The sequence below is a fragment of the Aythya fuligula genome, unplaced genomic scaffold (assembly GCF_009819795.1).
Source record: "Aythya fuligula isolate bAytFul2 unplaced genomic scaffold, bAytFul2.pri scaffold_96_arrow_ctg1, whole genome shotgun sequence".
NCBI classification, from domain to species: Eukaryota; Metazoa; Chordata; class Aves; order Anseriformes; family Anatidae; genus Aythya; species Aythya fuligula.
In genome coordinates, this window is record NW_022474021.1 from 451 (window position 1) to 14,595 (window position 14,145).

Consider the following 14,145-nt stretch of genomic DNA (forward strand, 5'->3'; position numbering starts at 1 on the left):
CACCCCCCCCCAAAACCTCCCACCCCCCTCAACCCCCCCCAAACCCTGACCCCACAAAACCCCTCCAATCCCCCCAAAACACCCCCAAAACCCCTCTAATCCCCCCCAAACCCCCCCAAAACGCCCCCAGGACCCCCTGCAGCCCCCCCAGGACCCCCCCTTTGCCCCCCCCCACTCCCCTCAGGGCCTTGCAGGCCCCTTCCCAGGGCCACCCAGGCCAGGGCCCCACAGACCTCCCAGCCCCCCCCCGACCCCCCCAGCCCTCTCCAAGCCCCTCGAGCCCCCCCCAAACCCCTCGGACCCCCCCCCCAAGACCCTCCCCCAACCCCCCCGGGCCTGCCCAGCGCACCCCGCGCCTCCTCCCGGGCCTCCGGCGGCCGCATCGCCTACAGCGGGCGGGCGGAACTACAACTCCCAGCGTGCCCCGCGGCCCCCCAGCGGAAACACCCTCCCCCGCTCCGCCGCCGACCTTCCTCCCGGCGTGCTTTGCGCCCCGCCCGCTAAACCCTACGGACCTTCCTCCCGGCATGCCCCGCGGCGGCAGGGAGAGGCGTGGCCGCGCTAGGAGGCGGTGTCACAGCTTTTAATGTCCCCCCCGGTGCCCGGTCCCGGCATTTTCGGTCCCCTCAGCACAGCTGCACGCATCCGCCGTGTCCGCGGCAGGCTGGGGGGGGGTTGGACAAGGGGTGACAGGGGGCGGGGGGACATATGGGGACATTTGGGGACATCTGGGGACATTTGGGGACATTTGGGGACAATATGGGGACACTGGGGACATCTGGGGACAATGGGGGACATTTGAGGACATTGGGGGACATTGGGGGACATTTGGGGACAAGGGGGGACATTTGGGGACATTTGGGGACAATATGGGGACATGGGGACACTGGGGACATCTGGGGACAATGGGGGACATTTGGGGACAAGGGGGGACATTTGGGGACATTTGGGGACAATATGGGGACATGGGGACACTGGGGACATCTGGGGACAATGGGGGACATTTGGGGACATTTGGGGACATTGGGGGACATGGGGGTATTTGAGGACATCTGGGGACATTGGGGGACATCTGGGGACAATTGGGGGACAGGAGGGGACAATGGGGACATGGGGGACATGGGGTGCTATGAGGGGATATAGGAAGGGACATGGGGACAATGGGGGGGACAGGAGGGGACATGGGGGGACAGAAGGGGATAGGAAGGGACAGGAGGGGACAATTGGGACAGAAGAGGACACTTGGGGACATGGGGGGACAGGAGGGGACAGTTGGGGACATGGGGGGACAGGAGGGGACAATGGGGACAATGGGGTGACAGAAGGGGACATGGGGTGCTACGAGGGGATAGGAAGGGACACAGGGGAACAGGAGGGGACAATGGGGACAGGAGGGGACACTGGGGGATATGAGGGGACAGGAGGTGACAATGGGGACAGCAGGGCACACGGCACCCACCCAGGAGGCTGCTCCAGAAGGCGTGCCGGGTGGCAGTGCCGGTGACGGCCCCGGGCGCAGCGGGGTTGCGGCGGGTGCTGGTGACACTCAGCGCCCGGCCCTCGTCCCCAACGCTTGTCACCTCCACCTCCACCACGTGCCAGTCGGGGACACTGCGGGGTGGCAGCGGGGGACGGTGTGGGGACAGCGGGGTGGCAGCGGGGGACGCGTGGGGACAGCCCCAAGACCCCCATCCCGCACCCCAACGCTGCCACCGGGGGCTGGTTGGGGACATGGGGGACACTGGGGGGGACACGGGGTGGCACTAGGGACATGGGGGTGGCATGAGGGACATTGGGTGGCACAGGGGACACCAGGGGACACAGGGGACAAGGGACACCGGGCACAAAGCCACCCCAAGTGTCCCACAGCCCCGTTCCCCACCACCATACCCAGTTGGGGACACGGGGAGGCGCCACCGGGAGGTGCCACCAGGTGCCACCAGGTGCCACCAGGGACACAAGGTGACACCAGGGGACATGAGGGGACACAGGGGACAAGGGACACAGGGGACAAACCCACCCCAAAGCCACCCAAAGTGCCACACAGCCCTGTTCCCCACCACCATACCCAGTTGGGGACACAGAGAGGTGCCACTGGGTGCCACTGGGAGGTGCCACCAGGGACACAAGGTGACACCAGGGGACACCAGGTGACATGGGGGATAAGGGACACCGGACACAAGCCCACCCCAAGTGTCCCACAGCCCTGCTCCCCACCACCACACCCAGTTGGGGACATGGAGAGGTGCCACCAGAGGTGCCACCAGATGCCACCAGGGACACGAGGTGACACCAGGGAACATGAGGGGACACAGGGGACAAGGGACACTGGGGACAAACCCACCCCAAACCCACCCAAAGCGTCCCACAGCCCCGCTCCCCACCACCACACCCAGTTGGGGACACAGGGAGGTGCCACTGGGTGCCACTGGGAGGTGCCACCAGATGCCACCAAGGACACGAGGTGACACCAGGGGACATGAGGGGACACAGGGGACAACGAACACAGGGGACAAACCCACCCAAAGCGTCCCACAGCCCCGCTCCCCACCACCATCCCCAGCTGGGGACACGGAGAGGTGCCACTGGGTGCCACTGGGAGGTGCCACCAGATGCCACCAAGGACACGAGGTGACACCGGGGACATTCGGTGACACCAGGTGACAAAGGACACTGGGGACAAACCCACCCCAAACCCACCCCAAGTGCCCCACAGCCCTGCTCCCCACCACCACACCCAGTTGGGGACACGGAGAGGTGCCACCAGGAGGTGCCACCAGGTGCCACCAGGTGCCACCAGGGACACAAGGTGACACCAGGGGACATGAGGGGACACAGGGGACAAGGGACACAGGGGACAAACCCACCCCAAAGCCACCCAAAGCACCACACAGTCCCGCTCCACACCACCACACCCAGTTGGGGACACGGGGAGGTGCCACCGGGTGCCACCAGGTGCCACCAGGGACATGAGGTGACACCAGGGGACATTAGGTGACATGAGGGGACACCAGGTGACATGGGGGATAAGGGACACTGGACACAAACCCACCCCAAGTGCCCCACAGCCCCACTCCCCACCACCACACCCAGTTGGGGACACGGGGAGATGCCACCAGGAGGTGCCACCAGCTGCCACCAGGTGCCACCCACCAGTGTCACCCACCTGGGGTCGGCCACCAGGCAGGCCTGGACGCCGTCGAAGCCCAGGCTGGGGGCGGCCACGGCGGCGGCCGCCATGGTGTTGACGTTGTTGGGGGCCAGGGGACAGAGGGGACGCAGGGGACCCTCGTAGAGGACCTGGCGGCCACCAGCGGCCACCGCGGCCACCAGCCGCTCCCGCAGCCGGCCCTGCAGCCGGAAGCTCTGCGGGGCCTTCGTCATCGTCACCTTCAGCGCCTGGGGGACGGGGACGGGGACGGGGTCAGCGGCCGGGGTAGGCCCCGAAGATCAAAGGGGACGCGGCGCGGGGGGGCCCCAGACCCTAATGGGGTCCCCAAAGCCTGATATGGACCCAAATTTGGATGTCCCCAAACCCTAATGGGGTCCCCAAGCTGGGCATTGTCCCCGGACCCTAATAAGGGACCCAACTTTGGGTGTCCCCAAACCCTAATGGGGTCCCCAAGCTGGGCATTGTCCCCAGACCCTAATAAGGGACCCAACTTTGGGTGTCCCCAAACCCTAATGGGGTCCCCAAGCTTGGGCATTGTCCCCAAACCCTAATATGGACCCATCTAGGGATGTCCCCAAACCCTAATGGGGTCCCCAAGCTTGAATATTGTCCCCAAACCCTAATATGGGCCCCAAGCTTGGGCATTGTCCCCAAACCCTAATATGGGCCCTAATTTGGATGTCCCCAAACCTTAATGGGGTCCCTGGCCTTGGGCACTGTCCCCAAACTTGGGCACAACCCTCAAGGTTGGACATTGTCCCCAAACCCTAATGGGGTCCCCAAGCTTGGGCATCATCCCCAAACCCCGATATGGACCCAAATTTGATGTCCCCAAATCCTAATGGGGTCCCCAAGCTAGGCATTGTCCCCAAACCCTAATAAGGGTCCCAACTTTGGGTGTCCCCAAACCCTAATGGGGTCCCCAAGCTGGGACGTTTTTCCCAAAGCCTGATATGGACACAAAATTGGATGTCCCCAAATCCTAATGGGGTCCCCAAGCTTGGGTATTGTCCCCAAACCCTGATATGGGCCCTAATTTGGATGTCCCCAAACCCTAATGGGGTCCCTGGCCTTGGGCACTGTCCCCAAACTTGGACACAATCCTCAAGGTTGGGCATTGTCCCCAAACCCTAATGGGGTCCCCAACCTTGAACGTTGTCCCCAAACCCTGATATGGACCCAAATTTGATGTCCCCAAACCCTTATGGGGTCCCCAAGCTTGGGCATTGTCCCCAAACCCTAATAAGGGACCCAACTCTGGACGTTGTCCCCAACCCCAGAAGTGGCCCCCAAACTAAGATGCTGTCCCCAAACAATGCCCCCAAGCTCTGTGGTGTCCCTAACCCTCTGGTGTCCCCACCCCCCGGTGTCCCCACAGGGTCCCCAAGCTCCCCATGTCCCCAAACCCCCAGTGTCCCCCCAGTGTCCCCCCAGTGTCCCCAAGCCCCCCGGTGTTCCCCCAGTGTCCCCAATCCCCCAGTGTCCCCAACCCACTGGTGCCCCCCCACTGTCCCCCTGGTGTCCCCAACCTCCCAGTGTCCCCCCGGTGTCCCCAAGCCCCTCATGTCCCCAAACCCCCTGGTGTCCCCAACCCCCCAGTGTCCCCACAGTATCCCCAATCCCCCCACGTCCCCCCAGTGTCCCCCCGGTGTCCCCAACCCCCCTGTGTCCCCCCAGTATCCCCCCAGTGTCCCCAAGCCCCTCATGTCCCCAAACTCCATCATGTCCCCAACCCCCCAGTGTCCCCCCGGTGTCCCCAACCCCCCTGTGTCCCCCCAGTATCCCCCCAGTGTCCCCAAGCCCCTCATGTCCCCAAACTCCATCATGTCCCCAACCCCCCAGTATCCCCCCGTTGTCCCCAAACCCCCGGTATCCCCCCATTGTCCCCAACCCCCCAGTGTCCCCCTGGTGTCCCCAACCCCCCAGTGTCCCCCCATTGTCCCCAAACCCCCCGGTATCCCCCCATTGTCCCCAACCCCCCAGTGTCCCCCCAGTGTCCCCAACCCCCCAGTATCCCCCCGGTGTCCCCAACCCCCCGGTGTCCCCCCAGTGTCCCCAAGCCCCTCACGTCCCCAAACTCCATCATGTCCCCAAGCTCCCAGTATCCCCCCGTTGTCCCCAACCCCCTGGTGACCCCATGGTGTCCCCAAGTCCCCAAGCTCCCAGTATCCCCCCAGTGTCCCCAAGCCCCTCATGTCCCCAAACTCCATGGTGTCCCCAACCCCCCTCTGCCCCCTGGTGTCCCCAAGTCCCCAGTGTCCCCAACCCCCCAGTGTCCCCATGGTGTCCCCAACCCCCCAGTGTCCCCCCAGTGTCCCCAAGCCCCTCACATCCCCAAACTCCATCATGTCCCCAACCCCCCAGTATCCCCCCGTTGTCCCCAACCCCCCGGTATCCCCCCATTGTCCCCACCCCCCCCGATGTCCCCGCGGTGTCCCCAGGGTCTCACGGCCAGCGTGCCACTGTCATCCATGCGCCGGATGTCCTCGCAGCCCCACAGGGCGCCCCGGGGGACGTAGAGGGTGTGACCCCCCCGCGCCGCCGCCCCCCGCAGCCGCTGCTCCGTCAGGGGGTCGGCCAGCGCCGTGGGGGACCCCAGCTGGGGACACGAATGTCACCACCCCCCCTCCGGCCCCAAAGACCCGGCCCCGATGTCCCCAAGCAGCCCCGATGTCCCCAACGGCCTGACCCCAATGTCCCCGGCGTCCCAGCTGGGATGTCCCCAATGTCCCAACCCCGATGTCCCCAAATGTCCCCATTATCCCCAACATCCTGACCCCAATGTCCCCAATGTCCCAACCCCAATGTCCCCAAATGTCCCCATTATCCCCAACATCCTGACCCCAATGTCCCCAATGTCCCCAACGTCCCAGCCCCAATGTCCCCAATGTCCCAGCCCCAATGTCCCCAATGTCCCCATTATTCCCAACATCCCGACCCCAATGTCCCCAATGTCCCTAACATCCCAGCCCCAATGTCCCAACCCAATGTCCCCAATGTCCCCAATAGCCTGACCCCGATGTCCCCAATGTCCCCAATGTCCCAGCCCCAAAGTCCCCAATGTCCCAACCACGATGTCCCCAACTTCCCCAATGTCCCAGCCCCAACGGCCCCAACAGCCCAGCCCCAATGTCCCCAGTGTCCCCAGTGTCCTGGCTCCGATGTCCCCAACATCCCCATTGTCCCCAACATCCCATTCCCAACATCTCCAATGTCCCAGCCCCAATGTCCCCAAAGTCCCCATTGTCCCCAATATCCTGACCCCAATGTCCCCAACATCCCAGTCCTGATGTCCCCAACATCCTAATTGTCACCAGCATCCTGACCCCAATGTCCCCAGTTGTCCCAACCCCAATGTCCCCTTTGTCCCCAACATCCCAACCCCAATGTCCCCCCATCACCGCCCCCAACCTCCCCATTGTCCCCAGTGTCCCTGCTGCCACCCCATCCCAATTGTCCCCAGTGTCCCCATTTCCCCGTCCCCACCTCCCCGATGTCCCCAACCCCCCCCCGTGTCCCCACCACCCCATCCCCGATGTCCCCAACCTCTCCGTTATCCCCAACCCTACTGTCCCCAACCCCTCTGTCCCCAACCCTACTGTCCCCGACTGCCCCAGTGTCCCCTCCCCGCCCTCCCCCACTGTCCCCGTTGTCCCCAAGCCCCCCCCCCGGTGTCCCCACCATGAAGTCGGCGTGGGCCAGGATGTCCTCGCCGTGCTCCTGCGCCACGCAGGGGTGTGCCACCTCCACCACCAGGTCCACCGCCCTGGGGACACGGGGACACCGGGGGACACCGGGGTGTGGGGGGGGCAGGGGGTGGCACCGGGGGACAGGGGGGGACACTGGGATGTGGTGGGGACAGGGGGTGGCATCAGGGGACACTGGGATGTGGTGGGGACATGGGGTGGCACTGGGGGACACTGGGATGTGGTGGGGACAGGAGGTGGCACTGGGGGACACCGGGGTGTGGGGGGGGCAGGGGGTGGCACTGGGGGACAGGGGGGGACACTGGGATGTGGTGGGGACAGGGGGTGGCATTAGGGGACACCGGGATGTGGTGGGGACAGAGGGTGGCACTGGGAGACACTGGGATGTGGTGGGGACACGGGGTGGCACTGGGGGACACTGGGGTGTGGCGGGGGCAGGGGGTGGCACCGGGGGACAGGGGGGGACACCGGGGTGTGGTGGGGACACGGGGTGGCATTAGGGGACACCGGGATGTGGGGGGGACAGGGGGTGGCATCGGGGGACACTGGGATGTGGTGGGGACACGGGGTGGCACTGGGGGACACTGGGATGTGGTGGGGACAGGAGGTGGCACTGGGGGACACCGGGGTGTGGCGGGGGCAGGGGGTGGCACCGGGGGACAGGGGGGGACACCGGGGTGTGGTGGGGACATGGGGTGGCATTAGGGGACACCGGGATGTGGTGGGGGCAGGGGGTGGCATCGGGGGACACTGGGATGTGGTGGGGACAGGGGGTGGCACCAGGGGACATGGCAGGGACATGGGGGGACACTGGGGGACACTGGGATGTGGTGGGGACAGGGGGTGGCACTGGGGGTCAGGGGGGGACAGGGGGGGACACTGGGGGACACTGGGATGTGGTGGGGACAGGGGGTGGCACTTGGGGACAGGGGGTGGCACTGGGGGACACTGGGACGTGGTGGGGATATGGGGTGGCATCAGGGGACACTGGGATGTGGTGGGGACAGGGGGTGGCACTGGGGGACATGGGGTGGCACTGGGGGACACTGGGACATGATAGAGGACAGGGGACAGCACCAAGGGGCACTGGGATGTGGTGGGGGCAGGGGGTGGCACTGGGGGACACTGGGATGTGGGGGGGACAGGGGGTGGCACTGGGGGACAAGGGGGGACACTGGGGGACACTGGGATGTGGTGGGGACAGCGGGTGGCACTGGGGGACAGGGGGTGGCACTGGGGGGACACTGGGGGACACTGGGATATGGTGGGGACACTGGGGGTGACACTGGGGTCCTGGGGTGTGACATGGGTGACATTGGGGTCCTGGGGGTGACATGAGGGTCCTGAAGGTGACCTGGGGGACCTTGGGGTGACATTGGGGTCCCGGGGGTGACACTGGGGGTCCATGGGGTGACCGTGGGGGGGTCCTTGGGGTGCACGGGGGGTGACAGGGAGGGTCCGGGGGTGACAGGAGGGGACGGGGGGGGGGTCTTGGGGTGGGTGGGGGTGACGGGGGGGGTCTGGGGGTGACGGGGGGGGTCTGGGGGTGATGGGGGGGGGGGGAGGATTTGGGGTGCCGGGGGGGGGGGGGGATTTGGGGTGTCCCCCACTCACATTTGGGGCAGGAGGCTGAGGTCCCGCAGGCGCAGGGGGGGGGGCAGCCCCTCCAGAGCCCCCCCGTCCCGCGCCCAGACGAAGGCCAGAGCCAGCCCCAGGGGGGGGCCCCGAGCCAGCAACTGCCCCGCCAGGAACTGCCCTGGGGGGGGGGGGACACGGGGGGGACCCCCCCAGTTCTCCCAGTCACCCCCAGTTACCTCCCAGTCGCCCCCAGTTACCCCCAGTCGCCCCCAGTTACCTCCCAGCTATCCCCCCAATTGCCCCCATTACCCCCCCGTTGCCCCCCCCAATTGTACCCTCTGCCCCCCCCAGTTGCCCCCCACCTCCCCCTTTTGCCCCACAGCCCCTCCCTTGCCCTTTAATTGCCCCCACAGCCCCCCAGTTGCCCCAGTTACCCCCCCACAGCCCCCCAGTTGCCCCCAGTTACCCCCCCACAGCCCCCCAGTTGCCCCCACGCCGCCCTATTGTCCCCCAATTGCCCCATCCAACTGCCCCCACTCCCTAATTACCCCAACTGACCCAATTACCCCCAGTTGCCCTAATTACCCCCAATTGCCCCAATCCCCCCCAATTGCCCCATAGACCCCAATTGCCCCAATTGCCCCAATTACCCCCAATTACCCCCAATTGCCCCAATCCCCCCCAATTGCCCCAATTACCCCAATTGCCCCAATTACACCCAGTTGCCCTAATTACCCCCAATTGCCCCATAGCCCCCAATTGCCCCAATCCCCCCCAGTTGCCCCATCTGCCCCAATTATCCCAATTACCCCAATTGCCCCAATTACCCCAATTGCCCCAATCCCCCCCAATTGCCCCAACTGCCCCAATTATCCCAATTACCCCTAATTGCCCCATAGCCCCCCATTACCCCATAGCCCCCAATTGCCCCAACTGCCCCAATTATCCCAATTACCCCCAATTATCCCAATTACCCCCAATTACCCCAATTACCCCAATTGCCCCAATTACCCCCAATTGCCCCAATTACACCCAGTTGCCCTAATTACCCCCAATTGCCCCATAGCCCCCAATTGCCCCAATCCCCCCCAATTGCCCCATCTGCCCCAATTATCCCAATTACCCCAATTGCCCCAACCCCCACAAATTACCCCAATTATCCCAATTACCTCAATTGCCCCAATTACCCCAATTGCCCCATAGCCCCCAATTGCCCCAACTGCCCCAATTACCCCAATTACCCCAATTGCCCCAACCCCCATAAATTACCTCAATTATCCCAATTACCCCAATTGCCCCAAATACCCCCAATTACCCCAATAACCCCAATTGCCCCAATTACCCCCAATTGCCCCAATCCCCCCCAATTGCCCCAATTATCCCAATTACCCCTAATTGCCCCATAGCCCCCCATTACCCCATAGCCCCCAATTATCCCAATTACCCCCAATCACCCCAATTACCCCAATTGCCCCAATTACCCCCAATTGCCCCATAGCCCCCAATTGCCCCAATTACCTCCAATTGCCCCAATTACCCCCAATTGCCCCATAGCCCCCAATTGCCCCGATTACCCCCAATTGCCCAAATACCCCCCAGTTGCCCCCTACCCCTAATTGCCCCCCCCCGCCCCTAATTGCCCCCCCCACCCCTAATTGCCCCCCCCCCGTACCCAGCCGTCCGTAGCCCAGGATCCCCACACGGCGGCACCGGGGGGACCCCGCGTCCTCCGCCATGGCTGTGGGGTCAAAGGTCAGGGGGCGGGGGCAGGAGCAGGGGGCGGGGGCAAATGGGGTCAAGGGTCAGGGGGCGGGGGCAATGGGGTCAAGGGTCAGCTGGGTGGGGCTGGTGGCACTGTGGGTCCTGGCTGCCCCATAACTGCCCCCATTACCCCATAACTGCCCCCATACCCCCATAACTGCCCCCAATACCCTATAACCACCCCAATACCCCATAACTGTCCCAATTACCCCATAACTGCCCCCATAACTGCCCCCAATACCCCATAACTGCCCCCTTTCCTGCCCCCATACCCCCATAACTGCCCCCAATACCCTATAACTACCCCAATACCCCATAACTGCCCCCATTACCCTATAACTGCCCCCAATACCCTATAACTACCCCAATACCCCATAACTGCCCCCATTACCCTATAACTGCCCCCAATACCCTAAAACTACCCCAATACCCCATAACTGCCCCCATAACCCCATAATTGCCCCCTTACCTGCCCCCATACACCCATAACTTCCCCCATAACTGCCTCCATTACCCCATAACTACCCCCAATACCCCATAACTGCCCCCTTGCCTGCCCCCATACCCCCATAACTGCTCCCAATACCCTTTAACAACCCCAATACCCCATAATTGACCCCATTACCACATAACTGCCCCCAATACCCTATAACCACCCCAATACCCCATAATTGACCCCATTACCACATAACTGCCCCCTTGCCTGCCCCCATTACCCCATAACTGCCCCCAATATCCCATAACTGCCCCCTTGCCTGCCCCCATTACCCCATAACTGCCCCCATTACCCCATAACTGCCTCCATTACCCCATAACTGTCCCCAATACCCCATAACCACCCCATTACCCCATAACTGCCCCCCTTGCCCCCTTTACCTCCCCCCTTTGCCCCCTAGCTGCCCCCCAGCCCCACAACCACCCCTTTAACCCCCATAACCCCCCCAAGCACTCCCTAACTGCCCCCCCTGCCCCCTTTCTACCCCCTCTCCACCCCACAACTGCCCCCCCCACCCCATAACTGCCCCCCCCACCCCATAACTGCCCCTTTTACCCTCCCAGCCCCTACCCCCTACAATTGCCCCCCAATAGCCCCTAATGCCCCCCCAAAGAGCCCCCTTTGCCCCCCAACAGCCCCCCCAATTCCCCCCTAAGTGCCCCCCCCGACCTCTAACTGCCCCCTAACTGCCCCCCCCCCGCCCCATAACTGCCCCCCCAGCCCCCACCTGCCCCACGTCCCGCAGTCCCAGGGCCCGGCTCGACCTTTGCCCCCCCCCCCCCCGGGGGTAGTTAATGCTCAACCAGACCCAATGCGAGGGGGGGGGGGGGGCACAGGGGGCCCTTTTTTTTTGGGGGGGGGGGTCCCAGGGGAAAGGGATTTGGGGGGGGGAGGCACCTGGGTTTTTATTTTGGGGGGGGGTCAGACACCTGGACCCCTATTTTGGGGGGGGGTCTTGGGGAGGGGGCAGGCAGATGGATCCCATTTTTTTTGGGGGGGGGGGCAGACACCCGGGTCCTCATTTTGGGGGGGTCATGGGGGGGTCAGACTGATGGATCCCTATTTGGGGGGGGGGCATTGGGTGGGGGGTGGACCCTAGGTCCTTATTTATTTTTTTTTTTTTGGGGGGGGGGGACACAGACACTTGGTTCCCTATTTTTGGGGGGGCTGGGGGGGTCAGAGGGCTGGATCCCTATTTTGGGGGGGGGGTCAGACACCTGGACCCCTATTTTGGGGGTGGTTTTGGGGGGGGGTAGACACACGGGTCCCTATTTTGGGGGGGGGGGGGTCAGCCACCTGGACCCCTATTTTGGGAGGGGGGGGGGGTCTTGGGGAGGGGGGGCAGTCACCTGGATCCGCTCCCCATTTATTTATTTTTTTTTTTGGGGGGGGGGGGGCCCAAATGCTTGGGACCCACCTGGAGGGGACTTTTTTTTAGGGTGGGGGCCACCTAAAACCCCATGCCCCCCCCCCAGAGCCCCCCCCAAACCCCATCACCAGGCCCCGTTGCCATAGCAACTCCTCCGCATCCCCCCCCCCACACCCCCCCCAACCCCTCCCGTTACCCCGGCAACGGCTCCGCAGCGCCCCCCCCCCCCCGCGGTTGCCATGGCGACCGCTCTGCAGCACCGTTCCCATGGCAACCGGGAGCGCTCCCCCCCCCGCCCCCCCCCCCGCGCAGCGTTGCCATGGCGACCGCCGCAGTGCCCTCCCCATCCCGGCGTTGCCATGGCGACGAGCATCCGCAGACCGGTGGGGAGGGGGAGTTTTTTTTGGGGGGGGGGGATTTTTTTTTTTCTTTTTTTTTTGGGGGGGGGCGGATTTTTTTTGTTTGTTTGGTTTTTTCCTATTTTTTGGGGGGGGGAGATTTTTTTTTTCTTTTTTTTTTTTTTTTTTTTTGGGGGGGGAGATTTTTTTTTTGTTTTATTCTGGTTTTTTTTTTTTTTTGGGGGGGGATTTTTTTGGGGGGGGACTTTGTTTTGTTTTGTTTTGTTTTTTGGGGGGGAGATATTTTTTTTGGGGGGGGAACTTTTTGTTTTTGTTCTTGTTTTTGGGGGGGATATTTTTGGGGGGGATTTCTTTTGGGGGGGGTTGGGGGGGGACTTTTTGTTTGTTTGTTTTGTTTTGTTTTTTTGGGTGGGGGAGATATTTTTTTGGGGGGGAGACTTTTTGTTTGTTTTTGTTTTGGTTTGGTTTGGGGGAGGATTTTTTTTTGGGGGGGATTTTTTTTGGGAGGGAGATTTTTTTTTGGGGGGGGACTTTTTTTTGTTTTGTTTTGCTTTTTGGTTTTTTTTGAAGGGGGATTTTTTTTTGTTTGTTTGTTTTTTTTGTTTTTTTGGGGGGGGGATTTTTTATTTTTATTTTTATTTTGGAGGGGGGGGGCACACCGCTGGTTGCTATGGCAACGAGGGGAGCCCCCCCCTCCCCTCTCCCCCCCCCCATCCCTACATCCTCCTTCACGTGTGCGCACCCCTTGGCGTGTGCGCCCCCCCTGCACCTGCATAAAAAACCCCAAAACGCCCCCAAATTCACCCCAAACCTGCCCAAATTTCCCCAAATCCTCCCCAATTCACCCCAAAAAAACCCTCTAAGGACACGCCAAGCACACGCCTTCCTCCCCCCCCCCTCTCCACCAACCCCCCCCCCAGAGAGGCTCCCGGCGGCGGTTGGAAACACCGTGATGGATTTTATTAAAATAGGAAAGTGTCGGCCGCGGCGAATTAAAAAATCCCCCCCCCGGGCCTAGAAAAGCCCCCCCTTGGCCCCCCCCCAGCCCCTCCCCTCCCCCCCTTTGCGCCCCTTCCCCCCCTTCCCCCCCCCCCCCCCTTTTTATTTCTGCCCCCTTGAAGGGGGGTGGAGGGGAGGGGAGGGGGGAGGGGGGGCGGCGTGGGGGGGGCCGCAAGCAAGCGAGAGCGCGGGGGGGGGGGGGCGCGGGGCGTTGCACGAGGCCCTTGCACGAGGCCTCGCCTTGCACGAGTCCGTTGCACGAGGCCTTTGCACGAGGCCCTGCGTTGCACGAGGCCGGTGCACTTGTCCATGGCAGGCGGCCACTGCACGAGGCCCCGTGTTGCACGAGGCCGGTGCACGAGGCCGGTGCACGCAGCCACGCGTTGCACAAGTCCATTGCACAAGAGCCCGTGTTGCACGAGGCCGCATGGTGCACGAGGCCACCACGTCTGTGTCTCTCGCACGGTCTCGGGGCACTCTGGAGGGGTTTGCAGCTCCACAACCATTGCACGAGGCCCCACGTTGCACAAGGCCCCCACGTTGCACGAGGCTCCGTGTTGCACGAGGCTCCATGTTGCACAAGGCTCTGTGTTGCACGAGGCTCCGTGTTGCACGAGGCTGCCGTTGCACAAGGCTGCTGTCACGTGACGTCACCGTTGCACGAGGCCCCGTGTTGCACGAGGCCCCCCGTTGTCCAGGCCCTC

General features: G+C 63.3%; 1 protein-coding gene across 1 annotated transcript; it reads right to left on the minus strand.

The window, feature by feature from the left end:
- Window positions 1–1,448: 1,448 nt before the first annotated feature.
- On the minus strand, window positions 1,449–10,193 carry ASPDH (aspartate dehydrogenase domain containing; the record flags this gene model as incomplete). Its single annotated transcript, XM_032207322.1, has 6 exons — window positions 10,130–10,193; window positions 8,494–8,635; window positions 6,854–6,938; window positions 5,622–5,771; window positions 3,167–3,399; window positions 1,449–1,611 (listed from the first exon to the last, which is right to left on the minus strand). Coding segments are annotated over exons 1-6 (837 nt in total), but the record flags the coding sequence as incomplete, so codon positions are not given.
- Between the last annotated feature and the right edge of the window lie 3,952 nt (window positions 10,194–14,145).